The 12746-nt window shown below is 39.2% G+C and overlaps 3 protein-coding genes across 3 annotated transcripts; 2 read left to right on the top strand and 1 right to left on the bottom strand.

The window, feature by feature from the left end:
- The first annotated feature begins 4099 nt into the window (after positions 1-4099).
- Positions 4100-5554, top strand: LOC113312082 (heat shock factor protein HSF8-like). The gene is made up of 2 exons (XM_026560848.1): positions 4100-4324; positions 4460-5554. The coding sequence occupies exons 1-2, from the start codon at positions 4100-4102 to the stop codon at positions 5552-5554; spliced, it is 1320 nt and encodes a 439-aa protein (XP_026416633.1).
- Positions 5555-5974: 420 nt separating this feature from the next.
- Positions 5975-8681, bottom strand: LOC113314199 (polyubiquitin-like). The gene is made up of 2 exons (XM_026562978.1): positions 8438-8681; positions 5975-7776 (listed from the first exon to the last, which is right to left on the bottom strand). The coding sequence occupies exon 2, from the start codon at positions 7774-7776 to the stop codon at positions 6175-6177; it is 1602 nt and encodes a 533-aa protein (XP_026418763.1). The 5' UTR covers positions 8438-8681; the 3' UTR covers positions 5975-6174.
- Positions 8682-12002: 3321 nt separating this feature from the next.
- LOC113312080 lies at positions 12003-12683 on the top strand. Its single transcript, XM_026560847.1, has one exon. It carries the CDS (start codon positions 12003-12005, stop codon positions 12681-12683), a length of 681 nt encoding a protein of 226 aa, XP_026416632.1.
- The last annotated feature ends 63 nt before the right edge of the window (positions 12684-12746 follow it).

Here is a 12746-nt window from a genome sequence, read left to right as displayed (position 1 = left end):
GACACTTTGGTTGTGATATGATGTTTTGTTTTGAAAGAACTCAAATGGACATCCTTTTATTTGAGTTAACAAGAAAATGGGAATCACAAAGATTGAAAGAATGCAAACGGCATCTCTCACAAGCAACTCTTTTTAAAGTACCTGAAACACCACCTCCCCTTGCATTATGCTTTTAAATTAATGAAGCATGTAACTTATTTTATAAACTCATTCTTTAGTAAAAAGGATTGAGACCATCCTAAGATGCAAATGGTAAACAACCCATTTTTTCAAAAGAAACAAGGTTATATTTGTGGACATATCCATAAAGAATGCGGTCCATTCAAGTGATTTATGGCTCTGGTGGATAATTCGAAGTGTTGAATTAATTATTGTTCACAAGAAATTATGCATTCTTGAAACAATTCTAGCACATATTATACAATTTAAGGTCTCACCAACCTTGTTATTGTTAGATATTTTACATCAAAAGGACTTGATGGATATTGCATGTTTAATAGGATCATTGTAGAGTATCATATACCCATGGTTTCGCAGAGGCTACCATCATAGGTTATATATGGTGTCTAAGGATAGGTTATGCGCAACAACCTTCCTACAAATGCTTGGGGGATATGCAATATTATACGCATATTCACTTATTCGTTTTAGAACCCATAATTAGTCAACCATTTTTCCGTACCAGTTGGTAACTGGTTATAAGCATGACATTTGTGTTCTTACGCATTTTTGGTTGCACTATATATGTGCCATTACGAGTCCACATCGTACTATGATGGGTCAAAAAAATGATTAAGTAATTTTGTTGGATATTTATTCTCAACAATTATCCGCATTTTAAAACCTTTGGCAGGAGATCTCTTACCGCTAGATTTGCGGGTTATCAATTTAATGAGACAGTCTTCCCATCGTTAGGGGGAGATAAGAAAAAGTATTTTATAAGGGAACGACATGAATTGTCGTGGTGTGTTCCCACTGTGTCTCATATTAATTCATGTACTCCACAAATGTAAATGTGAAGTGATAAAGAATATTCGATTTTCAGAATGTACACTGATGTTGCTAAAGTAATGAGATCACACATACCAGCTGCAAACCTACCTGCAAAGTTACAAATCCTCAATACGGGATATACACCATAGACTAAGGTCGTGGCTCCATAAAGGAAGTTGGAGAGACCACTTGGTTCGATCAATCCTCACCTAGAAAGGAAGTAGGTAAGTAAGACACAATTTATTTATATCATCAGAAATCATCTCATAAGATTGTCTCTGAATATGTCCATGAATCAAACTGGAGGACGCTCCGAAGTTTTAAATGATTCTAGAGAACAATGAAATCCTGACGGATTATGAGAATGCATATGAGTCAATGGAACGATCATACGTGCACAATGATAATATAATCCATAAATAGTTGCTCCAGAAGTAGAGTACAATGAGATCAAACTATGCTTTATTTTGATTAATTTCAAATAAATAACATATTTGGCCTACGCAATCCAGGTAGAACTTAGTTCTTTGACAAATATATAGGTATTTGGTGTGGTAGTGCTAACCAACCTAGTGTAAAGCCTGTGGGACATATGTGGTTATTTGTCACAATGAGAAGAATGAGGTCTTAAAGTATAAAGAATCACCTTGTGGCGCGAGGTTTCAAAAGAACATCATAATGTTCAGTTAATTAGTTTGCTTGGTAGTTTCAAAAGAACTTGAAACATAGTAGATGTGGTTATATCTCTGGAGATTTAGACTCAAAGATATTTGCAAAAGTGCATGATGGCCTTTAGCTTCCCAAGTCGAATGACTCTAAACCACGGAGTGTGTTTGCAGTTATACTAGGAACACTCACTTATTGATTTAAACAATTAGGCGGATGTGGTATACCCGTCTAAATGACTATTTGATTGGGAATGGATAAACAAGTAAGGTTTTGTACCATGCGTATTAAATAAGTTCCTGATTCAGAATTATAGCTATCTATGTCGACGGTATGGACATGATAAGTACTCTTAATGGAATAAGAGATCTTATAAGCTATTTAAAATCTGAATTTGAGATGAAAATCCCGGGAAATATCGATCTTATCTATGTTCTAAACTAGAAGACCGAGTTTGTGGTATATTATTCCACCAGTTTGCATATGTCCATTGTCAGGCAATTTAACAAGGACGTGCATGCTTCTAGCACTCTCATGATTAGTCGAGTTTCAAATGTACATAAATGACCAATTCGACTAAAGGAAGATGACGAAGTTGTGTCGGGAGATGGACTTTCCTTATCTAAGCATAATAGATACATTATTGTACTTAGCATAATGTACTCGACCAAATGTTACATCCTCAATTAACTTGTTAGCTAGATATAGCTCAGCACCAATGCAACGTCATTGGAATGGTATAGTGAATGTAATCATGTGCTTAAAAGTAACCATTGATATAAATTTGTTTTATCCATACAAAGACATAAAAAGGAATGCTAATGAAAGTGCAATCCAAAGGTTGTTGATTATAAAGGAACAATAATCTCTTCTCCAACGAAAGTAATCAGGGGGAGATACGGTAGACTATTTTCTAGGTCATTACCAATATTCAGTTTCGAAAAGTACATGACTAAAGGAATAGCCTGGAACAACTCTGAAAGTAATCAGGGGGATATGCCGACATCATGGGTCGGGAGGATCCAAGGATATGATGTCGACATAATATACTTTGGAATTGAATCTGTGTTGTACTCTTTTTACCTTCGATCGAGAATAGTTTTTCCCAAAGGGTTTTGTTACTCGACAAGGTTTTTAGCGAGACAATACTAAAAACATCTAATGGTGTGTAAAACTCTTTTCCTTCACCGATTACTTTTTCCTACAGGGCTTTGTTGCTCGACAAGGTTTTTAATGAGACAACAACAAACACCGGCAAGTAATTTCCCAACTAAGGTTATTGTCTTTCCCAAGAGGATTTTCTGCCTTAAGAGTTATGTAGCAACTAGTCAACTTCAACGGAGCAAAGTGATCATCTGCAACGGATCACCTTTACTTGGATCTGTCACGTTGTACTATTTTTCCTTCATCAAGGTTTTATCCCAATGGGTTTCCTTGTCAAGGTTTTAATGAGGCAACATATATGCATCCAACTATGTTCTAAGTTTACTTAATATTGTACTCTTTTTCTTTAGTTCAGGTTTTGTCCCTTTGGGTTAGCCTGACGAAGTTTTAACGAGACAATTAACTTAGACTCGTAGATCTTTGAAGATCGTATTGCATGTGATGAACTACATGCAAAGTACGAGACAACATGTGAAGTGCTACATGTGAAGAGTTGTACCAAGGTTTTCCCCACTTGGATTTTCCTTATCAAAGTTTTAATGAGGCGGCACAAGTCACCAAGGAGAGGACAACATTTGAAGAACTATATTCGAAGCACTTTATGTAAAGCACTGTATACAGAGTTGTAGGGCTTACAACCCACGATGTGCGGCCCAACTAGGAACCTAGGGTTTCCCTTTACATATGTATAAAGGATATTGTATCCATGTAACCCTATTATTCTGATCAATAGAAACCTCTCTTTGTCTCTTTACTTTCTCCATATTTTCCACTGCAACATATTCAAAGATATCTAAGTAATTTATTACCTATAAGTTACCCCTTATCACCCCATCCTAGGTATGATAATCAATTTGTATGTCTCAAATTTTTGGAATATGCTTCAAAATACGATTCATGAAAAATAGGTTTTCCAAATTTTGACCCTAACTTAAGCCAGGGGAAGCATGTGCATAGATCCTCCCATGGATGTCTGCTCTCCTTACGTGAAACGTTGAGACTTGAGAGATCCTATAAAACTTGGTCTGATAAGCCACAAGTTAGTTGCTCAAATTTTGGTCACGAGACCTAAGGGGCCATCGAATTGGCCAAACTTGCAGATCTTTTATAACGGGCCCGGGCCACTACCCGCTAACCGCCTAAGTATTAACACATTCCTTAATCATACAATTTCCTAATCGGGGGAAGAGGATTCCTGTACATATAAAAGAATATATATATATATATATAGGTAATACTTGGGTTTGATTTGATGGAAGGATTTCAAAATAATACAATGATGCCACAAATTTCAGATAAACTGAATCAGAATTCACCAATAGAATTTGTGAGTAAAACATATGATATTGTGGATGATCCATCTACAGATGCTATTATTTCTTGGACTGAAAGTAACAACAGTTTTGTTATTTGGCAACCTTCGGAGTTAGAAAAGCATATTTTGCGTATGCGTTTTAAGCATAAAAATCTTTCCAGCTTTGTCAGGCAGTTGAATAATTATGTAAGCCTCTTTCTCTCTTTCCTATTAATCTCCCCTTATTTCCCTAGCGTTTTTTGTTCTAATTATTGATTTTTAGGTTTTAATTTTTTTTCTCTGCATACATTAATTGTGTCAAACAAACCTTCGTTGGGGCAGGGGTTCAAAAAGGTTGACCATGACAGGTGTGAGTATGCACACAAAGATTTTTTAAGAGGTCAAAAACACTTGTTGACGAGAATCAGGAGGCAAGAATCCGGCAAAGTGGAGAAGCAGCAACAACAACCTCAAGGACAGAGTTCATCGGTTAGCGCATGTGTTGAAGTGGGGAAATTTGGACTAGAAGAAGAGATAGAGAGACTTCAGAGGGACAAAAATGTTCTTATGCAGGAAGTTGTTAGGCTGAGGCAGCAACAACAATCAACTGATCTTCAGTTGCAAACTTTAGGGCAGCGGCTGCAAGGTATGGAGCAGCAGCAACAACAAATGATGTCGTTTTTCGTGAAGGCCGTGCAGAGTCCAGGTTTCTTAGCCCAGTTGGTGCAGCAACATAATGAAAATAACAGACGGATTGCTGGAGTTAATAAGAAGCGAAGATTTCCTAACCTTGAGGACGGTCATTCTACTCCTGCTTCTGATGGACAGATCATTAAATATCAGCCGATATTGAATGAGGCAACACAAGCAATGTTGACGCAGCCGAACCTTGCTTCGCCATCTCACAGATTAGATGAAGATACCAATGGAGATAGTATTTCCATCGATGATATACCTTCACCATCCAGTACACAATTAGACAGCGTGAGTACATCAAATCTGATATCTAATGTCACCCTTTTGGGGGTCGCTCCAACCTCTGGACATTCACTTTTATCAGTCCCATCAGGGTATTCAGGAATGCGTCTCTCAGCGGAGTTTCAATCTTCTGGTGATGTAACAGATACGTTAATAACAACAACAGCAAGTCCGTTGCCAGACATGAGTTTCTTTGACGCACTGGAAAAGGACCTCATGCAGGACATGGGACTGGAAAACGAAGGCACTGAAATTCCTGGTGCAGGTTTTGTGGGTCATGGGACAGGAAACGGGGATGTGTATAATGATTCATTGGGGGCAGATGACACGATCTCCCCGTTCGGAAGTGGACAGTTCTCACCTGATATTGATGTGGATATGTTGGTCGACGGGTACACCACTAAGCCTCCTGGCACAAATGGTTCTTTTTGGGAACAATTTCTGACGGCATCAGCATAATATGGATCCGTTTACACAACAAATGGGGCTTCTTACTTCGGAAATTGATGTTGCAGCCTGAATAATTAACTGAGCTCGCTACCACTGAAATGTTAAATTGTCAATTGTATTCTTTTTAGTTACAGTCATGTCTTCTGAAGGTGGAGAGCTACTAACTTACAAATTCTGATTTTTTTTTTTTTTTTTTTTTACAATAGATCTAATATTCATGTCTTCTGAATTTGCTTATAAGTGATCTATTAATACTGTGGTTGAAATTGTATGATTACAAGAAGTCTTGCTTTTTTTCTTTTCAACTTTCTGAATTTTAACCATCTCCCTACAGTTGGGCAGACTTGAATGCATTTTTTCACTTAAAACCAAGAGCCAGAACCAGACATAAATCTGGACAAAGAAATATACTAGTGTAAAGATGACTGGAGGAAGGACAAGTTAAGGTAATATAAGCAATATACTTTCTTCTCAAATTTATTCATGCACTGATAAGATAAGATGACAACTGCATAAAGCAAAAGATGACTGGAGGAACAAAAGATAAGTTTCTCACAGACAGAAAACAGAAAACACACCAACAGATGCTAAACAATCTTCTCCGAAACCAATGACATCAACAGAAACGTTCAATTACCACCACGGAGACGAAGGACAAGGTGAAGGGTAGATTCCTTCTGAATGTTGTAATCAGCAAGAGTGCGACCATCCTCGAGCTGCTTTCCGGCGAAAATCAACCTTTGCTGATCTGGAGGAATTCCCTCCTTGTCCTGGATTTTGGCCTTGACATTATCGATAGTGTCAGAGCTCTCCACCTCCAAGGTGATTGTCTTCCCAGTCAAGGTCTTCACGAAGATTTGCATACCACCACGAAGACGCAAGACAAGGTGAAGTGTGGATTCCTTTTGTATGTTGTAGTCAGCGAGGGTACGCCCATCTTCCAATTGTTTCCCTGCAAAAATCAACCTCTGCTGATCTGGTGGAATACCTTCTTTGTCCTGAATCTTAGCTTTAACATTGTCAATGGTATCTGAACTCTCAACTTCTAAAGTGATGGTCTTCCCAGTAAGGGTCTTCACAAAAATTTGCATACCACCTCTGAGACGAAGCACCAAATGGAGAGTGGACTCCTTCTGGATATTGTAGTCGGCAAGGGTCCGACCATCTTCCAATTGCTTTCCGGCGAAGATCAAACGTTGCTGGTCCGGAGGAATACCTTCCTTGTCCTGAATCTTGGCTTTTACATTGTCAATGGTATCTGAACTCTCAACTTCCAAGGTAATCGTCTTTCCAGTAAGGGTTTTCACGAAGATCTGCATACCACCTCTGAGTCGAAGAACCAAATGGAGAGTGGATTCCTTCTGGATGTTATAGTCAGCGAGAGTACGGCCATCTTCCAATTGCTTTCCAGCAAAGATCAACCTCTGCTGGTCTGGAGGAATACCTTCCTTGTCCTGAATCTTGGCTTTTACATTGTCAATGGTATCTGAACTCTCAACTTCCAAGGTAATCGTCTTTCCAGTAAGGGTTTTCACGAAGATCTGCATACCACCTCTGAGTCGAAGAACCAAATGGAGAGTGGATTCCTTCTGGATGTTATAGTCAGCAAGAGTACGGCCATCTTCCAATTGCTTTCCAGCAAAGATCAACCTCTGCTGGTCTGGAGGAATACCTTCCTTGTCCTGAATCTTGGCTTTTACATTATCAATAGTATCGGAACTCTCAACTTCCAATGTAATGGTCTTGCCAGTCAGGGTTTTGACAAAAATCTGCATACCACCTCTGAGTCGAAGAACCAAATGGAGAGTGGATTCTTTCTGAATGTTATAGTCGGCAAGAGTACGCCCATCTTCCAATTGTTTTCCAGCAAATATCAACCTCTGCTGGTCTGGAGGAATACCTTCCTTGTCTTGGATCTTGGCCTTGACATTATCAATAGGATCGGAACTCTCCACTTCCAAAGTAATGGTCTTGCCAGTCAGGGTTTTGACAAAGATTTGCATGCCACCTCGTAGACGAAGGACAAGATGGAGAGTGGATTCCTTCTGAATATTGTAGTCAGCTAGAGTTCTTCCATCTTCCAACTGTTTCCCAGCAAATATTAAACGTTGTTGGTCTGGGGGGATTCCTTCCTTATCTTGAATCTTGGCCTTCACATTGTCAATGGTGTCTGAACTTTCAACCTCAAGGGTGATGGTCTTGCCAGTGAGGGTTTTCACAAAGATCTGCATCTGTAAATCAATTATAACAACAAACTCATCAGACGATGATAACTAGAAGTACAATAAACAGATAGGCATTCTAGAATTACATAAAAACCCAAGACAAAAGGCGCCCAACTGTCTTGTATGAGTAATATAAGCTTACACACAAGACCACAACAGAAGGGCATCCAAATTGACATTATTTCAAGCTCAGAATAGTTGAGCAACATCAAGCTTAACATACAGCATACTAGTCTATATATAACTCTTATGATACCATAAATTGAAGCAGCAGCAGATCCATAACCATTTAAAACCTAAATTAGCAGGAATTGACATACGGATGATCAAATAAGAATCCCAAGCCATACCAATCCAAGATTCCTAACAAACAATATACAAAAAAACAAAGATCCAACTAATTTGAAACATAAAAACACAATTCAAAATCTCCAAACTAATGTCGTCAAATATATACCCAAAACAACACAGTAACGACTAACCCAATCAAATCAAGACGATAAAAAAAAAAACCATTAACCACAGACACAGTCTAAGTCTATGCAGAATGATCTCATAAAAAAACATATCGACAAGAACAATCACTAACCCCTTAAAAAATCTTCATAACATAATTAAATCAAAGAGAAAATTGAGTAACAGGATCAAAGTTTAGAGATAAGATTACCTTGAGAGAGGAGGGTATTGAAGATACTTAGGTTAGATCACCGAATATGAATATTAAGATTGATTTTTCCGAAGAGATGAGATTGAGATTGGGAAAGACCGGAAGAGTCTATTTATGATCGTACCTAATACTCAAGACATCCTCGGTTCTACGCGGAAGAGGATAAATCACGAACCGCCTAAAGATAGTATTATTAAATTCTAGAATCGTCTCTTTTCTTCTTTTTAGCAAAGAAAAATAATAATTCTGGAATCTTCGCGATACCGATGGAAACGCAAGGACGAAAGACGTACAAAAGAGCATCTCCAACGTGGGTGCTACTAATCCTACGTGGAGTTTTTATTTAGATCCTTAGGTGCCACTTAGGAGCGGGTCGACTACGGATCACAATATCAAAATCCACCGTATGGTGGGTCGATTGTGGGTGACAGCTTCCCTCACCCGACCCAACCCACCCACCCACCTAAATATTTCTAAGTTAATTCTAGCCCTTAGATTACCTATCCTAGATGAACCACAACCGTTGAGGTAATGATATATAATGCTTATAAATGCTTTTCTGGCAGTAAGAGTCAGCTTATGGTGTTAATTTTCTACACTTTTAAGTAACTTCTTATGATGTTAATTGCCTACACTTGACTTGGAGTCAGCTTTTTGATAAAAGTTATTACATCCAATCTGTAAGAGTCTTTTTTTTTTCTTTTTTTCTGAAAGTTAAATAGATTTAAAGAGCAGAAAAAATTCACAGAGAGTTACTCAATCTGTAAGAGTCTTAGTTATTTGTATACAGGTATGCTTAACAGTAAACTGTAAGTCTGTAACTGTAATGTAATGTTCATTGTATTTTATTGAGGGTAACCACGACCCACCCGATCCAACCCGTCGTAATATGGATCGGGTGAAAACCGACCCATTGTAATATTGGGTTGATTGTGGGTGACAACTTCTGTTATCCACCATCAGTGGGTTGGGTGGTGGGTGAAGCCAAAACCGCCCCAGTCCAACCCATGTGCACCCCTAGAGATGACTTATGGTTAGTGTCTTGACTCCTGCGTGGGCAGATGATTCACCGGGCCGATCTAATTGTGGCTAATGTAATGGTTGGTTGCATGACTCTGACCATACGAATCTTCTTGAGGTTGCTAACAATATGTTAAATCAAAATGTGTGCAGATAATGAAAAGCAAAAATATGAGCACAAAGATTCGTAAGTATATAAAAGTACAACAGAAAATACATTAATCGATTGCATAGTTATACATACATAGAAATATTAAACTCAAGCATGCTTCAGAATCTTCAGATAACCCAAATACATACTACTGTGATACTCAAGAATTTGGGTGTCTCACTTGAGCTAATATTATTCTAGTACATGTAAGATAAACGAAAACTGCATAGTGTAGTACTGTGGTTGGCTTTTATTTTAATACATATAGATAGTTCAGCAGGTAAAATGCTTACAGTCGGGGCTATGTTCCAGTTCTAAATAATGGGATTGCGGTTGTGGGCACACGAACCACGAGGGTGTCCGAACGCTCACAATCAATCTTTAACATCTAAGGAGATTATGATGATGGTACCCTGGTGTTGATTCATTGGCTCAAAACCTTCGGGTTTATCATGGCCTCCTCCAACCACTCCAGGCGTGGCGTTTGTGCATGGGATATAAGTATTAAGGAAAACGAAACATATAAGCAAACACGTGCGGAGCTAAATGAATGTAAAGTGCTGAAATGTAAATAAGACCAAGGTTTACGTGGTTCAGCACTAAGGGCTACATCCACGGGATTTGTTGTTCTACTATGTTCTTCACGGTTACACGAATAGTTGAATGATTTCTGGGGTTTACATGTTTCTCTCCTCTAAGGGATTAACTTACCTTTACTATTTCTCTCTCTCTCTCTCTCTCCTTCCATTCCTGATGTTTTCGATCCTCTTTCCTCTTGGTGGAGATTGGGTATTTATAAGGTTAGAACGTGGGACCCATCTCTGAAGACCGTTGGAACCTTATCTTCTTGTGTCCTTGCGTCCATCACGCGGAGGTCTGCGTTTCCCCCTTGATCCCGCAGAGTCATCCTCGCTCGTTCCACAGGTTGGTCGACACGTACACTGCTCAGAGTGTTTAATGTGGGTAGTTGAGGGGTCTGCTCGTGTCAGACAAGTGTCTTCTGCCCCTGTCAGTCCGTGTCAGCTAACTTTCTCTCCACCGTTGATCTTAGCTCCTCTTTTGGGGATGAGATAAAGTAACTCCTCGAGGTTTATTTGGTGTTTCGTGACCCATCATGTTTTGATGTTTTTGGCCTGCATGCTTTCCACGTACCTCTTTATATACACGTGTCTGATAGTGAGATATATGTGTACACAATTTGCCCCTTTTCTTCAGGCTTGAATGACTAATGGGTGCCTTGAAGAAAAACTATCGTCGCATATTCTTCTCACTCCTAATAACTTCTCCTAGATACTTGGGCACGTCTTTTATTCGTGCATTAACTGCTTATGTAACGGGGTGTCCGAACGCTCACAATCAAGCGCCAAATTGTGGGCACACGAACCACGAGGGTGTCCGAACGCTCACAATCAATCTTTAACATCTAAGGAGATTATGATGATGGTACCCTGGTGTTGATTCATTGGCTCAAAACCTTCGGGTTTATCATGGCCTCCTCCAACCACTCCAGGCGTGGCGTTTGTGCATGGGATATAAGTATTAAGGAAAACGAAACATATAAGCAAACACGTGCGGAGCTAAATGAATGTAAAGTGCTGAAATGTAAATAAGACCAAGGTTTACGTGGTTCAGCACTAAGGCCTACATCCACGGGATTTGTTGTTCTACTATGTTCTTCACGGTTACACGAATAGTTGAATGATTTCTGGGGTTTACATGTTTCTCTCCTCTAAGGGATTAACTTACCTTTACTATTTCTCTCTCTCTCTCTCTCCTTCCCTTCCTGATGTTTTCGATCCTCTTTCCTCTTGGTGGAGATTGGGTATTTATAAGGTTAGAACGTGGGACCCATCTCTGAAGACCGTTGGAACCTTATCTTCTTGTGTCCTTGCGTCCATCACGCGGAGGTCTGCGTTTCCCCCTTGATCCCGCAGAGTCATCCTCGCTCGTTACACAGGTTGGTCGACACGTACACTGCTCAGAGTGTTTAATGTGGGTAGTTGAGGGGTCTGCTCGTGTCAGACAAGTGTCTTCTGCCCCTGTCAGTCCGTGTCAGCTAACTTTCTCTCCACCGTTGATCTTAGCTCCTCTTTTGGGGATGAGATAAAGTAACTCCTCGAGGTTTATTTGGTGTTTCGTGACCCATCATGTTTTGATGTTTTTGGCCTGCATGCTTTCCACGTACCTCTTTATATACACGTGTCTGATAGTGAGATATATGTGTACACAGCGGTGAAGTCAAATATTAAACGGTTTGTGAACCATATACAATCTTACTGCACCTTTTGTTGTGTTGCCGAGGAGTCCATTCTACACTTGTTGTTTGAATGTCCAAAAGCTATCTTGGTTTTCAATCAGGCAGGTTTAGAAATTAACGCTCAGTTATCTTTAGACATGGATAATAGTTTCATAATGAGAGTCTGCATCATTTGGAATTTGTGGAAATTAAGGAACGGGATGGTTTTCTCTAATGAAGTCTTTTCAGTTAACAATGTTCTGCACAAAGCATATCAGGACTTCAAGCTATGTTTGGACAATTCCGCAACAGATGATCATCAAATCAATGAATTATCGTCTTCAAATATTTTCTGGAGTCCACCGGAACCTCATTATGTAAAGATAAGTGTTGATGCAGCGTTTATACCAAACAATGGCGCAGCGGGAGCTGTTGCTCAGGATCACAATGGAAATTTTTTGGGATGTGCTACAATCACCTTTGATGCAACGTCATCATTACTTGCTGAAGCAATCGCTTGCAAATTGGGAATAGAAGCGGGAATCAAATTTGGCTTCAATAAAGTGGTGATTGAAGGTGATGCTTCAAATGTCACAAATGCAATTCTTGGAGCATCTAGAGATATCTCATGGAGCATCAGATCTGTTATTCTGAAAGTTAAAGATGCAATTCCTTCTTTTGTTGATATTAAATTTCAACGTGTTCCAAAAAATGCTAATTACTTGGCATACGAGTTGTGTCAGTATGCAATGCATGAAAATGTAAATAACTGGTGGAATGCTAATTCTCCACCCCTTTGTATCTCTGCAAACCTCAATCTTACCGAGGTAGTTGAATAAATTGGGAGCTCTGTTGAGCTCCTTTCTCCCTTCAAAAAAAAAAGTTACCCTTGATGCAGACAC

The sequence above is a fragment of the Papaver somniferum genome, chromosome 9 (genome assembly GCF_003573695.1).
Source record: "Papaver somniferum cultivar HN1 chromosome 9, ASM357369v1, whole genome shotgun sequence".
Classification (NCBI taxonomy): Eukaryota; Viridiplantae; Streptophyta; class Magnoliopsida; order Ranunculales; family Papaveraceae; genus Papaver; species Papaver somniferum.
This window is presented reverse-complemented; position numbering and strand designations above follow the sequence as displayed.